This window comes from Chanodichthys erythropterus, chromosome 15, assembly GCF_024489055.1.
Source record: "Chanodichthys erythropterus isolate Z2021 chromosome 15, ASM2448905v1, whole genome shotgun sequence".
NCBI lineage: Eukaryota > Metazoa > Chordata > Actinopteri > Cypriniformes > Xenocyprididae > Chanodichthys > Chanodichthys erythropterus.
The window spans coordinates 18,765,759-18,784,657 of record NC_090235.1 but is presented as its reverse complement, the minus strand read 5'-3'; the positions used below and the strand labels follow the sequence as shown (position 1 = coordinate 18,784,657).

The 18,899-nt window shown below is 37.5% G+C and overlaps 1 protein-coding gene across 1 annotated transcript in view; it reads right to left on the bottom strand.

Moving 5' to 3' along the window:
- Window positions 1-18,899, bottom strand: part of csmd3b (CUB and Sushi multiple domains 3b) — a 514,670-nt gene that overhangs the window by 23,407 nt on the left and 472,364 nt on the right. Inside the window, exons 58-61 of the mRNA XM_067361816.1 lie at window positions 12,595-12,771; window positions 10,585-10,764; window positions 5,145-5,318; window positions 3,066-3,239 (exon numbers count right to left, since the gene is read on the bottom strand). Of these exons, the coding sequence (XP_067217917.1) occupies window positions 3,066-3,239; window positions 5,145-5,318; window positions 10,585-10,764; window positions 12,595-12,771 (705 nt within the window). The remainder of the gene's footprint in view (window positions 1-3,065; window positions 3,240-5,144; window positions 5,319-10,584; window positions 10,765-12,594; window positions 12,772-18,899) is intronic.

Here is an 18,899-nt window from a genome sequence, read left to right as displayed (position 1 = left end):
CTTTTTAAGTGCAAACTATAAGTGCAATCATTATCAAAGTGCTCTCTCAAAATTCAAAGTGCAAATAGAGATCAAATTTTTCTACAAGCATGATACACTCTAAAAAATGTTTGGTTAAAACAACCCAAGTTGGGTTGAAACTGGACAAACCCAGCAATTGGGTTGTTTTAACCCAGTGGTTGGGTTAAATGTTTGCCCAACCTGCTGGGTAGTTTTATTTAACCTAACTACTGATTAAAAATTACTATATTGCTGCCTTAAAATGAATCCAAAATATGTTGGAAATTAAAAATCAGACACATAATTACTAGAGGCAACAATAATAATCAAAAGGTGTACATTTGTTAATAAGCAATTTAATAAATGTTTATTGTTTACACTCTAAAAAATGCTGGGTTGTTTCAACCCAAATTTGGGTCAAATATGGACAAACCCAACTGCTGGGTTAAAAAATGCATTTAAAAATTTAACCCAATGGTTGGGTTTGTCCATTTTTGACCCAAACTTGGGTTGAAAAAACCCAGCATTTTTTAAAGTGTATTATTCATTATCTTATTAATAAATGCTAATTTATTAAACATATTAATAAATGTTAATTTCCAGCATATTTTGGGTTCATTTTAAGCAAGCAATACAGTCATTTTTATACAACAGTTGAGTTAAATAAAACTACCCAGCACGTTGGGCAAACATTTAACCCAACCGCTGGGTTAAAACAACCCAATTGCTGGGTTTGTCCATTTTCAACCCAACTTGGGTTGTTTTTAACCCAGCATTTTTTAGAGTGTACAGAGCTGAGAGATGGTTACAACTACACAGCCCAGGCTAAGATAGCTTTCATATTGGGAGATATATGCATACACCAGGGAGCCGCTTTCAAAAATCACGCTCGCGTTTTACTTTCGCTTTCATGATCACGGATACTCTGTGAATAGGGCAGTGCTGAGCGCGCATTCTACAATACAAGACATTTGTCAGAAACTTAGGCTCAGTTGTGCCATGAATCCTCTGCCATGGTCTTGTCAGTCATCTCACCACTTACTCTCGTCACATTATCAGTGAACTCTGATTCTTGCTGCACTACGTATGACTCTGCAGCTTGTGTTGGATGAGATGGATGGGATTGAAGCGACCATTATCAAACTGAATTAAATTGATTTTATTTCTATAAAAAGCAAAACGACAGTGGAGGCTTAATGTAAAGTAGCGGTGGCATTTCTTTCCTAATTTCCTCTCTCACACTCAGTCACAGCAATATCGTGAGACACCTTTTCACTTCATTTGAAAAGACATTTTGTTATCTTATTATATATGTTATCCTGCAATCACAGCATTTATATGGCACCAAACAGTAAGTGACAGCATTATGCTGAATATTGTTTTACATTAAATACAGCTAACAATGATATTTGACTTCAAAATTTGAAGTGCCAAAAAACAGCATTAACTGGTAAAGTGTTACCATAAAATGAAAATTCGGTTTATCTATTGTATAAATGCATGTTTTTTTTTATATCTTATAAAATATCATAACTAAATCTTCAGTTGAGACGACAGACTTCTCACTGTTGACCACTTAAACCCCTTTCTTATAATCAACTGCAAGCTCAGATTCAAATCTGCCTCAATCCAATCAACAACTGATGGATAAAACCAAATCCCTGGCGTAAATTATTTGTCTTTTTCGATAATCCATTGCACTTGGATGTACATCACATTACAAAAGTTAATACTTCACAATAAGTTTAAATGTATTAACATTACCTAAAACATTTTCTAATGAACGACAATTTTTACAGCATTTCTAAAAAACATTCATTGTTGATTCATGTTTGTTCAGAATACATTAATGTCGCATTCTGATTAAGTACATGCCACAGTGCATCTGTGTTTGAGGGACTCGAGGACACTAACTTCACAACAGCTGCCACTGCTGACTGTCAAGAAGTAGTTTTATGAAGTTTTCCCTGGCCTCCATTCCACACTTCATTCTCTCCACTCGTCTGCCAACTGTTCCCCCTTCCTTTGTTCTGAGGTCACTTAAAGGTGTGGTTTTGTTCTTCCCCACTATAATTGTGTCAATTCAACATTAGGCCGGCTTGGAGCAGCACTGACCTGGGCAGCCAGAGCTGTGGGAGGGCATCGATTTCTTTGGAGTTGTTGTTGCTAAATACTTTTGAGCTTGTTTGTGCACTGGGCAACAAATAAGACCAAAACAGCTTATCGTTGTGGGTGGTAATCATAAGACTCAGCAGCTGGAGCTACTGGAAAGTGTTAATTGAGGCAAAACTTGAAATTCCAACCATCTAGCTTAAATTTCCAGACTTTCACTGAACTGAACCGTGAAACAGTAAAGAGACAAATGACTTAAAGGGGACCTATTATGCCTATTAGTCTTGATTTTGTATTTGGGCTCTACTTGAATAGGCTTTCATGCTTGAATGCTCAAAAAACACATTATTTTTACCATATTTGTCATTGTTGCAGCTCCTCTCTTCCCAGTCTGTCAGTATTGCTCTGTTTGGTCGGCTGGAGCAGTGTGTTGTGATTGGTCATGTGCTTCGAGCGTGTTTGGGAAATGTCCCGCCCCTTACCATAACTGCCAGTTTCAACACACAACTAACTCGCTCAACCAGACCTCGCCCCTTTATTTAACGTATGCCTTGGGCGGGAATTATTTAGATAAGATATTGTGACATGTTCGTTCCTGGAAGAAAACTCAAGACTACAATGGAGGAGTTTCAGGGAGTTCAGTGTACACTGACACTGATATAGAGAATAACTCCCGCTGGAGGGACTTTGCAGACCTTTTTCATGCCCAAACAGCAACATTACACACTAAAGAAAGTGTGTAAAAAAGCATAATAGGATCCCTTTAAGTGACCGTAATTGCTTCTTGCTTAGCAGAGTTGGATGCAGTGGCCAGCTTCAGCTGGCTTATTATGTGGTTTTAGCATTATTAGATTTTAATATACATACTTATAACAATTATTATGGCAGTCTGTTTCACTGGGAATTCAACATATGGTTTAAACATGCAAACTGTGTCAGCATAATTGATTTACCTATACAGCGAGGCTGGGATCCACTCCAGGTGCCGTCAGCCTGGCAAAAGCGTGTAGTGCTGCCCACTGGGATGTAGGGAGACATGCAGCTAAATGACACCTCGGACTGGAAGATGAAACTGCGGCCTTCCCTCGAGCCAAAAGCAGGGATTCCAGGATCTCCACAGAACTTAGCTATAATCACAGAAATCATAAATAAACACATTCAGAAAATCATTCTCAAATGGGTAGTTATGAATGATGCTGAAAGGTTCTAGAACCTTAAAGTGTTCTGTCAGGCACTTCATATATAGAACATTTCATGGGTTTAGTTTTAATTATTTTTATTTTTTTATTTTTGATTCAATAAGCAGCTTGTAAACATACTTTATTAAACATGAAAGAGTTATGCATTAATTGAAGACTTATATAGAACCTTTTTGGCATAAAGTGTTCTTTAAAATTGAGTCAAGAACCCTAGAGTTCTATATAGAACCACACTGAAAGTTTTTTTTTTTTTTTTCCTGAGTACATGCTTTATTATATCTTTGTTAGTGTCACTTTATCTTTAAGTGATGTATGAATATTGAAATTGTCAATAAAGAAATCTAAGGAATATTCAAAAACTATGTTAGTAATGCAACAATTTACCCCCCCCCAAAAAAAGTGCATTGCAATATACAGTGTCTATTGCCTACCATTGGTTCATTCATCACACTGGAAATGGAAGGTCAAATCAAGTACATTGCATTGTGGGATATATAGCATTTCATACAGTGTGCTCTGTTGTATGTATACTGCACATTTTAGCAAGTGTAGTAAATCGTCTGGGCATTTTATGCATAGAGAAAATGTGCATACTGCGCACTACTGTTCGATAAGATTATTTAATGTTCTTGAAAAAACTCTCTTATGTTCACCAAGGCTGGAAAATACAGTAAAAATGATAATATTGTGAAATATTATTACAATAATAAAAAAATGTTTTCTATTTGAAATGTATTCCTGTGATCAAAGTTGAATTTTCAGCATCATTACTCCAGTCTTCAGTGTCACATGACCCTTCAGAAATCATTCTAATATGATGATTTGCTCAAGAACCATTTCTGATTATTATCATTGTTGGAAACCATGATATTTTTCAGGGTTCTTTGATGAATAGAAAGATCAAAAGAACAGCATTTATTTAAAAAAGAAATTATAATTATATGTCTTTACAGTCATTTTTGATCAATTCTTGCTAAATCATATGGACCCCCAAAATTTTGAACAATAGTATACATATTATATACTGCAAGAATATTATGTTATAGTATGCTCTTCTGAAAAAATCCACAGAATACTAAGGGAAATCCTGAGCCCCATGATGAACGTTATCCACGGCTCTGTCACTGTCAGGCAAACAGTGGGTCTGGAGGGAAAATCAATCACATGGTTGACGTCACCAACTGACTGATCCATCATAAATATGCTGGTCAGATGACTGTGCCTGAGATCTAGCACTACAAACTTGACTTTTCTTGATGAATTATAGATATGCTGTCAAGATATAAAATAAAAGTTGAAAAGAAAGTGTAGAAAAAAAAAAAAAAAAAAAAATCAGTTCCCTGACAAAGTCAGAGGAACACTTTCTTTCTCAAGCAAAAGATTTTTTTTTTTTTTTTTTTTTTTTTACATTGCCTGCTTTTGTTCCATGTGAGGGCTAAAACAAGGGTACCTTTGTGATAACTAGGCTTTTTAAACTTTAAATTCTGGAGTTTCTTCATCTTAGAAGTTCACAACATCATACAGCATTGGATGTGCTGAAACAGACAGAACTGATATCCCAAGCTGCACCATGCTGAGCCCACCATGTCTGGTGTCCCAAACAAATAATGCTATCTAACCCAGCGAATGTAATGTAAATTTGTTGACCTATATGTGCTCAATTAATCAAAATCTGATCATCAATTCTGTGCCAACAGCAAGCATATAAGGTGCAGACATAAAGCTGTCTGCTGCTTTTTTTGGGAAATGTTGGCATGCATAGTGATGCAAACACTCACAGGGATGAAAGCAGTCAGTTTGATTAATATTAATGGAGTAGTACAGTATACTCACGCAAGCACTGGGGCACCTCACCACTCCATGTACCATTGCCCACACAGGTGAGAATGGCAGGAAAAGAGAGCTCGTATCCTGGGGAGCAGCTGTAACTCACGCTGGTGCCCCACTCAAAGTCACGTCCCTCCAGAAGGCCGTTTGAGATGGGCGGAGGAGCTGTGCAGGTAACGGCTAAAGAGAGACATTAAACAGAGGAGAGTTGAGCTCATACTTAACAATGACATGTATAATACAGGTTAGGGATAATCCTCGGCTAGCTGTGCATTAAATGATGACGTGGAGGCAAAGAACTTCCCGATGGGAAGCAGAGTGCATTCAAATCATTTAATGCACAGCTAGCCATGGATTATCCCGCTTATACCACGGTCATTTGCCAGCATTGACAAGCTGTTTTTGAAGTTTGTAGAGCAATATCGGATCGGAATGTTAAATATGATGGTTATTTTCATCAGTTACAGACCTTTAGATCCAGAATTCTTCCGCTTTAAAGGGTCATGAAACCCCAAAACACATTTTTTGAGATGTGAACAGATATGTACAGGCTGCACAGTGAGATCGCATTACTGCAGAGAATTCAAACAACATGTGGAGCGCACATGAGAGCAGTTTCTGCACAGAATTATGTGATGAGTTTAACAACATGGATCATATAGATCAGATATAGACCAGAGCGAGTCGTTTGACATATTTCTTATACTCTAGTGCTATAAACATGAACCAGCACCGTGTATGCACACATATTTAATCACGTTGTCTTCAAATGAAATATATGTGCAAATAAGGACACTGATACAGCCGTACATCATGAACGCGACAGGTTTCATGACACAGAGATAAAGTAGTGTGGTAAGATTACATTTATTTGAATGAATGAATTATAGCATTTATTTTAATTAATTATTGATCGATTGAGTGAGAGAGAGATGTGTTTGTGAATTACTTGCTGTGCAGCGTCTTTCTACTAATAGTAAAGCTACGTGTTTCAAAAACTTCACGAAGTGAGATGTTGTTGCTGAGAAATAATGTAGCGATTCAGAAGTTTATAAAAGTCACAGGGGCAGCATTGATAAGCTTCTGTGCTTGTGTTTCTGTGTGTGTGCAGCGCGATCTCCGGCCTCGGTGTTTGTGCGTGTGTGTGTGTGGGCGCAGCGCATATAGAATGGTGATTAAACTGACTGGAACTACCTGTGCATTAAATGGTTTTAATGCACACCTTTCAGCCAATCAGAATCGACAGACCATGGTATAATTAGAATGTAACCAACGTTAAAATTCCATTTTAAGCAAATGCATTTTCCTTGATTCCCAGTTAAAATGTCTAAACACACTTAAAACACAACAAATGGCACTTCCCAGGGCCTTTTTTCTTTTCAACAAATGATCAGTGAAAAGAAGTGCTTAACCTTCAGAAAATGCTGATTGTTAGCCTCTGGAGGGCAAAGTAAATATTATATGAGCTTCTTTATTTTCTATTCAATTTATATGAGGTTTGCAACCTTGTTATCAAACTTTGAGGAATAAATACAGTTTAAAACCCTGTTTGATCTGATTTATTTCTAGCAATAAACATTAAATAAAAATAAAAGCTCTCTGCAGGGGCTTGCTAGATTGGGACCAAATGTGGTTTATAGTTAAATGTTTTTCTTTAATTTATTGAAAATAAAGTTAGTTTGACTATTTTTTTTCTTACAACCACCTGGGTAACAGGGTTGAATTTATAAAATGGTTACATTTGTTCCTGCACATGCTTTTCAAACGGTCCAAATTATGTTACTTCTTATATATATATATATATATATATATATATATATATATATATATATATATATATATATATATATATATAATTATTATGAATAATCTAAAAAAAAAAAAAAAAAAATTATACATAAGATGTTAAAATAATTATCAAATATATGAAATTCAATCAGTGATACTTTAATATTATTTTTGAAGAAAATACTTAAATTATAAAAATATTTAATTCATATTTAAATTACATTAATTTATATTTAAAATGATAATAATTAATTATACATTACATTTAACTTGTATAATATTTTTTAACTCCATTTGCAGATTTTAATCACTTGCACTTTTAAGCACTGATTTTTTCTGTTCATGTAAATGCATTTAATTTTAAGGAATTTATTTGAGGTATTTTTTATTGGAAAACAAGACAAAGACCAAAGAATTGTATGCAATGCAAATCAAATAACTGTATTCATCATAATAATATAACTGCAAAAATCTAGCACAAGCCTGCAATAGAAAAGTTTAATTTAGTGCAGAGAAAAAGAGAGAACAACATGTCTAAAAAAGTGTTAACTATAGCAGTACTAGCAGGTTCAGTTGGGTATAGAGATTAATTGCTTCTGCTAACACTACTGAAGTCACTGAACGCTATATCTGTCTTAGAGGCCCCATCTTTTCCAATAACTGCCCGCACAACTCTAGGTAAGTCCTCTTCCCCGGTTATCAGTCCTCAGGTACCACACAAGCCTTTAAAATCAATCACACTCCACCAGACAGGAAGCCGATGCCTTGCTCAATCGGGCACTCATGATAACACATGCCCCCACTTATGGTGCAACACCCAATACCACACTTATATACACACACACACTTTTTATACCATAGTAAAGTTCCAGCCAGACTGCAATTACTACCTGCAAAAATTATACATTCGACAACTTCGTTATGAGCTGATCGTGTTGTCTTCGCTCCACTCTAACAAACCCCAATGTTGTATTATTAATCAGAATCAGTGTTGGCATCCTTTAAAGAGGCCTGGACCAGATTGTGGCTCCTAAGCTAATGAATATTTCATATATACTGTCTACAACTGAAGAAAAGAGACAGCAGGGACGCACACACAATCAATGTCAGGATCCTTCCCACACCTGAAGCGCTTGACAGAGGTGGGAGTGGTTCTTTTTTGAGCAAACTCACATTTGCATGCATATTAATGGCCTCAGATATGTATGCACAACATGTCCTTAAAGAGAAGGAGGAGGTCGCTGCCTTCAGGAATAAATGAGACATCTGTGTCTATCTAAATGAGCTTAGCAAAATGGCATTCGAGGCCAGGGTACTGGCGAAGATCACAAATGCAACGTCCAAACCTGAAATTCAATTTCATATCACTTGATATATTCAGTACCAGTTCATCTCCTGGCAGTAGGAAGATGACAGGAGTCATTTGTGAAATTAATTACAAGAAATGCAAGGGCTCATAGGTCAAAGCTGATTATAATAATGGGGACAACACAGCCCTCAAGGGGCGAACACTCAGTCTGTGTTCCCGTCACACGATTGTCATTTGTCAAACAGCAAGACTGGTTGATAAAACATGAATGTTTACTGTTAGTTGTAGCGCAATTGCACGAGAAAGATGACTTACAAGGGTGGATAAACATTCCTCCCCTTTTTAGCTCTACATTTCAAACAAGACATCCATCAAAACAGCGACGACACAAAAGCTTGAAGTCCTCAACTCGCTCTGGGAGAAGCATCTGTGCATCTAACGCTCGGGGCGGTTGGGGCCAGATGTGCAGATATATCAGTGAGCGAGTCGTCTTAAGCCGTGCCTTGTGAACAATAATGATATATGGCTTTACTTGGCAGAAAAAATGCTGGAGAAATGTGTTAATCTTGGGACGATGAAGCCTGTGGGAGTGATGAGAATTTAGGTAACGCTTTACTAGAAGGTTCAATTTTTTAAATGAACTTAACCTAAATTATAAAAACTGGCAATGCTAATTTGTAAATATACTATTTTTCATTGTGTATAGTCCATTAAAAATATAAATTTATTCAACTTAAAATGTTAAAAATATGTATAGCAAATTAGTAGTATTTTGTCGTTGTCAGGTGGAAACTTTGTATCTCCATATTTCGTCATTTTTATTTTTTTTCCATAAATCATTATTATTGGTCACCCTTTACATCTGTCTGTGGATTTTCCAAAAATGTAACCAATTTAGAGTATTAAAAAGAGCTCGTAACTCGACTGGATCCTCAAACTGTCAGTCAGTCAGTCCTAAAAACTCTATCATGAATGAAGTGCTGCACACATTTCGGATCATCTCTGCTTGTTTGCAATGCAATAGTGAATAAACAACTGGTTGTTTGAATAATTACAGTGTTATAGATACACACACACACACACGCACACACATTATATATATATATATATATATATAATAACATGAGATTTTTGCCAAATGACAGAAAAAAACTGATATTTCGCTGATATTTCAAAAACCTCCATTTGATCTTGATTTTGGTCAAATGTTAATAATACAATGATACAGGCAAGTGTCTGACCATATAGAAAGCCACAATATCAACTTTGACAACAGTGTTTAAGTTAAATAAATACAGTGTTTTTTTTCCATTTCATGAAAAGTAGCAGTTCTGGAGATGTAAGGTTTCCAGTGATGATATGTATAAAATAGCATTAGTATATCTAAAAGTAAACATGCTTGGTTAATTTTTGTATGTATATGTTTATTTATTTATTTATTTATTTTTGCATAAAATGAATTGTTTTGGACCCATTGGGTCTCATTCATGAAACATTGGTAAATATACAAGTAAAAATGTGAGTGATTTGCGCGTAAAGAGACCTTCCCGAAAAATCTTCTCCTGATTCACGAATACTTTGTAAACGTCAGAAGTGGTAGTAAAATGTGTGTGTGTGTTAATGAATTCCAATCAGTCGTAAATGGGATGCGCGTGCACGCTCATTCTCAATTACCATAAATCCCGCCCATTAAATCCGAATGGCAACTATACATGGGCATCATATTATGACACCAAACAAAGGATTTTGGCCATTTTATAGGAAACAATTTCCATAACAATTAAGGGGCCATTAGTTATTGAAATCAATTAATTGAAATCAATTATTGAAATCAATTAATTATTTGATTAAAGTGCTCCATTTTCAGATACTACTACTGTTCAAATGCTGATACTCAAAATGCTGTGTAAATATGTACCTTATTAAGGTGAATTAAAATGCAGCCTTATTAATGAGCAAAACGTTCGGATGTTAAACGCACTATTTACGCGTGGCTGGGAGCAGGTGCCAACTAACATTTGGACAATACAAACATTTTAATGAATCCGAAAATTTACGCCAGAACCACTTTACACACGATTTACACAAAAATTCTTTCTGCTCGTGTTTCATGAATGAGACCCATTGACTTTCATTGAATGGAAAAACCAGTCGATGAGACATTCTTCAAAATATCTGTTCTACAGAAGAAAGGATGAGTAAAAGATGACAGAAATTGCACTATTACTTAAAATAATACTGTATTGTTCAATGTTATCCCATGATTCCTAATATGCTTTAACCAATATAAACCTAACTGTAAAGTGTTATCAGAATTTATTATAAAACTATAATTTATTATAGTTTTACCTTTACAGAAAGGCACAGGGGCGTTCCAGGTACCATTTCCAGTACAAGTGATGGTGGAGAAACTCTCGGCTTCCATTGTGTAGCCGGGCTGGCACATAAAAGTGATGTTTTGTCCAATGGTAAAGTCCTCACCATATCTAAGCCCATTGGCTGGCACTCCGGGGTCTCCGCAGTTAATCACTGAAAAGTAAAGATCAGAATTACGATGTTTACAGGCCAAACTGAACTACTGTGTTGAGTACAATGTGCTAATAGTCTCCATTTGAGCTAAAAGTATAGGCAATTTACAAAAGCAGTGTAGATCTTTATTCAATATCTAATACTCATCAGATGGCAATCATAGCTTTTTGTGGCAATGTGATTGAAGCTATCGAAACAAACCTAAGGGAGCCACGTTCACAAATCATCTTTAACAACTCATTTACGCTACAGCGATCTTTAGGACCCCTGGCTTTTTATTTCAAATGATAGATCTTGCTATTATATAAAGAAATCAATAGTAGCGCACAATCACGGCTCCCTTCCCACCGATGTCCCCGAGGTGCAACTTCAAATCAATTCCACAGATCTTTTACAATTATCATTCCTTCCAATGGATAAATAAGAGGCGGTTGGATTGGAATGATGTGAGAAAGAATGTAGCGCCACTGGAATTCAGATGAAACACATTTGTAGTTTTGCACTTTGCTGTGGCTGACAAAAACTCGTTCGATCAGTGCATTTATTTAATTATTTCCCAGATGCAACATCTTAATTTCCTCTATTGATTTATGGTGGACCATTACTTATTTGTCACCCTTGAGTTGCCATACGTTTTGTGTCTTTTGGAAAAGGACGGAAAATGATGTTTTGTAAAATCCATCAGCGGCCTCGCACATAAACATGTCAGCTGATGGTGAGAAATGGCTAACGCTAAATGCTAATATGACTCCTCCCTTGGACACAGCCATGTATCACCGCTTTCGGCCCACTCAATGAACACATGTAGAGCTGCATCAATCAGAGCTGGTTTGGTGCACCACCCATATAATTCCAGTCAACAGTATGCAGGGAATACACCCACGTTTAAGGGTGAGAGCATTAAGGGATGTGATTATGGATGATAATGCCAACTTACCAAGACACATCATGCAGGCTAAGCCGTTTTATTGTGTTGCGTGGCTCTTCATCATTCCTCAAACAACTACTACTAGAGTTTTTAAACAACTAGATGTGTGAGCATTTCATTTTTGTTTGAAAGCATCCATCTTGATTCATTTTGACTTTAGCAGGCACTCTGGGTAAATTAAATAACACATCCGTAATATGCCTAATCGATGTAAAGAGGAGTTTTTCATTACTACGTGCCGATATCTTTGTTTGCTAAAGCCACATTGCATTGTTTTCCTTCATTGCCAATGAAATGACTCTCATTGACACCTTTTATTTTACAACCAACAGATTGTACAAAATGGTAATTTTGGGGAATTGAAAATGTAGCACAATGCCAGACTTGATGAACATGAGGTGGAAACGGATTAGGGAATTTGAATGAACAGGGTTTGTGACTAAATTAAGGACTCTAGTTAAGTATTGTGTCCGTGGCAGGATTATGAAAGACTGAAATAATTGATTTATGAATCTAACAGAGTTAGATGAGGACCTGTTCTTCTTCCTCCCTTTGATAAAAGAACATCTCTGAAAAACCTGATCTTGCAATCTCAATTTTGACCCAATTCTTCCACAAAATGCACTTATTTGACAACTTTTTAACTTTCTATATTCAAAGGAACATTTAACATGAATGAAACTTTCATGAAGTTGTTCTCAGCAAGAGGACTTTTCTCTGTCAGTCAAGGTCTGTTATCATTAAGATACAGATTTACACAAATAAATCCCATGCATCTGTCATATCACCTCAATCATACCCTGGAATGACGCACTACTGAAGGCCATTGTGGTTTATTCAAAAACAAACAGCACTTTGTTTCTATTTAAAGTTCAACAATCATCCTGCCATTTTTCACTTACAGGTGCAGTTGGGCGCAGCGCCAGACCAGGTGCCGTTAGCTTGGCATTGTCGTGTGGTGGAGCCGCTCAGCAGGTATCCGTCCATACAGGAATAGATGACAGAGTGTGAAAAGGTGGTGCCGTCTAGTCGGTAAACCCGTCCGTTACTGGGAGTCCCAGGGTTACCACACTGCACCGCTATAGTATTTTAGAAACAAAAATGTTAACACTTTAGTTAAGGGTACAATTCTCACTATTAAATAAGCATACATATTACTAGGAGATTGGCTGTTTATTAGTACTTATAAAGCACATATTTGCATGACCATGTCCTACATCCCTTAATCCTACCAATACCTAAACCTAACATCTACCGTACTAACTATTAGCAGTAATTAGGAGTTTATTGAGGCAAAAGTCATAGTTAATAGTGAGAAAAATAAAGTGTGACCACAAAAATATATGAAAAGTTCACACATGTACCTTATTTTCATATTATCTCCATCATTTTGAGTCACTTTGACCAAGAAACACAAATGTTTTTTTATACAGAAGGACAAATTCTCAGCTTTCTGATTATGATGGCCATCATAAAACCTTGTTTGTGAGTTAAAGATTTCTAAAGGATCTAATCTGGAATTCTCAAAATGTTATTCACTACCTTTCAAAAGTTTCGGGTCAGTAATTGTTTTTGAATGAAATTAATACTTTTATTTAGCAAAGATGCATTAAATTGATCAAAAGTGACAGTAAAGACTTTTATAATCTAACAACAGATTTTTGTTTCAATAGGTTGTTTGCACATGAGTCTGGAGGGCAATGTTTTGCGTCGTTTATGGTTTCTCAGATCGATAAAATTGAGAACCCAGAAGGTGTTTATATCGTTTACATAACTTATACTGTTTTTTATAACTTATATAATTTTTTAACTTTAAAAGTTGTCGCCTTTAATAGCGTTTTTTTGCGTCTGCCGATACTGAAATGAATATGGATACCTGCTTATTTGTTTTTGACTTGGTTAAATATTCACATTCTTCATGGTATCGTTTGCAGGAAAGAGAAACTATTTTATCCCATTGAATGATAATTTGGTGTTTTCACTTCAGTTTTGTAGTATTCCGTTCACAATGTTGACCTGGTTACCATGAGAACAGTGTCACATGCTGCTGCTTCAGCCATTGTATGGTAGAAAATGTCCAAATAAATAAATGTTTAACAAGCTGACAGAAGTCGATTCAACAACAAAGACAACACTTTCAAAAACACTCAGCTATGTGATTATTTTATTGAGTGATAGGGGGTGGGTTAAATCAGTGACATTAGATTTGATACAGCGTCTTCCCGTCACCTCCTCAACTTTCCCTTAGTGTGTTTTTACACGTATAAAAGGCAACAATTGTATTACACCGTCCAATTTCTTCTTTGAACAATAATGTGAGCTCCTGTTGCTATTCTCGATTCAGCACAAATGACCTACAATGGCGATATTTTTCACAATCAAAAATACTGCCTTAACTTCACTAGCAGAAAGGCAGCGCGATGTAAACAAACCCAGACTAGATCTGAACGCGGCGTGACGGCAGCTTCACATTGTCTATATCTACCTCCTCAATGGCAGGAATTTTTTCAATTCAGTGGAAAAGTCGCTCATCTTCATAACATAAAGATCACGTCCAACATATGTTGTGATTTTCTGTTTTTACCTTTCTAAACCAGCACAGAAAGGACTTTTCTCCATCTCTTCCATTCTAATTTTCACTGTTTGCCCTCCACCAGTATTTCGCGCGTCACCAGAACCACGTGATTGCAAACAACCTATTAAATGCTGTAGAATTTAAGAATTTTGAAAAATGTATAAATGTATCTCAGTTTCCACAAAAATATGAAGCAGCATAACTGTTTTCAACATTGATAATAATCAGAAATGTTTCTTGAGGATCAAATCAGCATATTAGAATGATTTCTGGAGGATCATGTGACACTGAAGACTGGAGTAATGATGCTGAGAATTCAACTTTGATCACAGGAATAAATTACAGTTTACAATATATTCACATTGAAAACAGCTAGTTTAAATTGTAAAATATTTCACTATATTACTGTACTGAAACAAATGCAGTCTAGACGAGCTTTCAAAAACATCTTACAGAGCAGAGCCCAAACTTTTGAACAGTTGTGTACATGAAATGATTAAGACACTATCAAAAGGTTAAGTATTTTCACTTTCACAAATTGTGCTTCTACATAAACAGCTTTTAAAAAGCGACTTAAAAAGATCACATATATACCCCTAGTGTCTTGCCCAGCCTTGTATCTTTGTCATGTTCCTTAGTCTCAGATGGCACAGACAGTCTGTTCGATGCATATTGCTCACAAAACTGTCTAAGTAGGTGGTTCTTGGCAAGAATAAGTGGCAATGTGGACCAGACCATATGCTGTTCAGTCAAAGGTTTGGCTACACGAGTCTATGTGCTTTCTAATAAGTAACACCATGAAGTAATCAGCAAATGAATCCGAAGTAGTCCGTTATCTTTAATACTGTATGTTCCTTTTTTTGAGTAGCTTCCCTCATACTGCTTTTAATATATCTTTTATCGACATATAATGGGAAGAAAGTGATGGTCTAAAGGAACAGAGATCATTACAGAGACGTCTTTGACCATGTAATGACTGTGATAAGGGACAGCGGCTATAACAGAATGAGGTATTAGCATCTGTTGGGCTTAAATGAGTGGGGATGAAGTTTGAAGATATGGTGTGACAGGCCTGTAGATCATACCCGGAGCATGGCACCAAGACAGAGAAAATGAAAAGAACAAAAAAGAGAGCCGCAGAGATGCTGGTTGAGTGAATTAACCGGCTGAAAACCTATTAAACCACCAAAGTGCTTCTACTGCAATGGAGGAACTCGGGCTTGCTTTCAGGATTGAATCATCTCTCTGTGACAGTGCTTGCGGTACACCTCCATTGCTGGGAACTGCAGCACTCGCTTTGTCTTGCGATGACACGCTGACCATTGTGATTCCCACAGGGCTTGTCACTTTCCGGCATGGGGGACGGATTATAGCAGGATGCCTTCCCCCTCAATTAGTCAGTGTTCCTGTAACCCAGTGCCAATTGCCGTCTCTCAAAGATGATTCCTGCACAATGGCTTGGGTCATGTCAACTATGTTCTGTGGGCGGTGGGAGCACTGGGAGAAACACCATTAGTCAGGTCTCGAAGCAGGAAAACAAGATGGTGCATCATGTTTCCTAAAGAAAACACCGCCTGGAAGTGGCTAGTCATCTTTCATTTGTGCAGTAGACTTTACAGCCTCGGGGAAAATGTGTGTTTATTATGTGGTGTAGGACTCTGACAACTGTAACAGGGCATACAGGAGGAGCAGGCCGAAATAAAACATCAGGTAACAACACGGACGGTGATATATTATTTAGCGGGTAGTTGATTTTATTGTTTGTCACTGATAAATGACTTTTGGGACTATTTTATGGTGTAATAATAAAGACAAGTCTTGCTTGCAGGAGGTTGGATGCAATATCATTATTAAAATGAACAGGAAAGTCCTCTTTTCAGCACTCAGTAGTATAAAAAGGCACATTGTAAAAAATCTTGGGTTATCTTTTCTACCTGAGTCTTGGGTTGAGCCTTTTGGGTATTTTTTTTGGTGATCAGGGGTCAGACGTAACAACCCAGTGTTTGGGTAGTTTGTGTGTTACCCAGATCCTGAGTCAGACGTAACAACCCAGTGTTTGGGTAGTTTGTGTGTTACTCAGATCCTGGGTTGGACATAACAACCCAGTGTTTGGGTAGTTTTTGTGTTACACAGATCCTGAGTCAGACGTAACAACCCAGTGTTTGGGTAGTTTTTGTGTTACACAGATCCTGAGTCAGACGTAACAACCCAGTGTTTGGGTAGTTTGTGTGTTACCCAGATCCTGAGTCAGACGTAACAACCCAGTGTTTGGGTAGTTTTTGTGTTACCCAGATCCTGAGTCAGACGTAACAACCCAGTGTTTGGGTAGTTTGTGTGTTACTCAGATCCTGGGTTGGACATAACAACCCAGTGTTTGGATAGTTTTTGTGTTACACAGATCCTGGGTCAGACGTAACAACCCAGTGTTTGGGTAGTTTGTGTGTTACTCAGATCCTGGGTCAGACCTAACAACCCAGTGTTTGGGTAGTTTTTGTGTTACACAGATCCTGGGTCAGACGTAACAACCCAGTGTTTGCGTAGTTTGTGTGTTACCCAGATCCTGGGTCAGACCTAACAACCCAGTGTTTGGATAGTTTGTGTGTTACTCAGATCCGGGGTCGGACATAACAACCCAGTGTTTGGGTAGTTTTTGTGTTACCGAGATCTTGGGTCAGACGTAACAACCCAGTGTTTGGGTAGTTTTTGTGTTACACAGATCCTGGGTCAGACGTAACAACCCAGTGTTTGGGTAGTTTTTGTGTTACCGAGATCTTGGGTCGGACGTAACAACCCAGTGTTTGGGTAGTTTTTGTGTTACCGAGATCTTGGGTCAGACATAACAACCCAGTGTTTGGGTAGTTTTTGTGTTACCCAGATCCGGGGTCGGACGTAACAACCCAGTGTTTGGGTAGTTTTTGTGTTACCCAGATCCGGGGTCAGACGTAACAACCCAGTGTTTGGGTAGTTTTTGTGTTACTCAGATCCTGGGTCAGACGTAACAACCCAGTGTTTGGGTAGTTTTTGTGTTACCCAGATCCCGGGTCAGACGTAACAACCCAGTGTTTGGGTAGTTTTTGTGTTACTCAGATCCTGGGTCAGACGTAACAACCCAGTGTTTGGTTAGTTTTTGTGTTACACAGATCCTGGGTCAGACGTAACAACCCAGTGTTTGGGTAGTTTTTGTGTTACACAGATCCTGGGTCAGACGTAACAACCCAGTGTTTGGGTAGTTTTTGTGTTACTCAGATCCTGGGTCAGACGTAACAACCCAGTGTTTGGGTAGTTTTTGTGTTATCCAGATCCGGGGTCAGACATAACAACCCAGTGTTTGGATAGTTTTTGTGTTACCCAGATCCGGGGTCGGACGTAACAACCCAGTGTTTGGTTAGTTTTTGTGTTACACAGATCCTGAGTCAGACGTAACAACCCAGTGTTTGGGTAGTTTTTGTGTTACTCAGATCCTGGGTCAGACGTAACAACCCAGTGTTTGGGTAGTTTTTGTGTTACCCAGATCCCGGGTCAGACGTAACAACCCAGTGTTTGGGTAGTTTTTGTGTTACTCAGATCCTGGGTCAGACGTAACAACCCAGTGTTTGGTTAGTTTTTGTGTTACACAGATCCTGGGTCAGACGTAACAACCCAGTGTTTGGGTAGTTTTTGTGTTACTCAGATCCTGGGTCAGACGTAACAACCCAGTGTTTGGGTAGTTTTTGTGTTACTCAGATCCTGGGTCAGACGTAACAACCCAGTGTTTGGATAGTTTTTGTGTTACACAGATCCTGGGTCAGACGTAACAACCCATTGTTTGGGTAGTTTTTGTGTTACTCAGATCCTGGGTCAGACGTAACAACCCAGTGTTTGGGTAGTTTTTGTGTTACTCAGATCCTGGGTCAGACGTAACAACCCAGTGTTTGGGTAGTTTTTGTGTTACTCAGATCCTGGGTCAGACGTAACAACCCAGTGTTTGGGTAGTTTTTGTGTTACTCAGATCCTGGGTCAGACGTAACAACCCAGTGTTTGGGTAGTTTTTGTGTTACTCAGATCCTGGGTCAGACGTAACAACCCAGTGTTTGGGTAGTTTTTGTGTTACTCAGATCCTGGGTCAGACGTAACAACCCAGTGTTTGGGTAGTTTTTGTGTTACTCAGATCCTGGGTCAGACGTAACAACCCAGTGTTTAGGTAGTTTTATTGTTGCTTGTCTTTGACAGAGTGAGCGTGAGCGAATATTGTCTCGACAAGCGGAGATACAGCGGAAGAAGACGTAGTTCCCATTGCCGTTCCTATTTAAGTAAATATTGCAATAATATACAGCATACTACTATTATTAAATATACCATAATTACAAAAAAAAAAAAAAAAAAATGTGCTTAGTCTCTAAAACCGTTTTTTTTTTTTTTTAATCTAATTGATTCCTGTGATCAAAGCTGAATTTTCAGCATCATTACTCCAGTCTTCAGTGTCACATGATCCTCCAGAAATCATTCTAATATGCTGATCTGCTGCTCAAGAAACATTTATGATTATTATCAATGTTAAAAACAGCTGTGCTGATTAATATTTTTGAGGAAACTGTTAAAAAGGAAAGTTAAAAAGAACAGCATTTATTTGAAATAGAAATCTTTTGTAACATG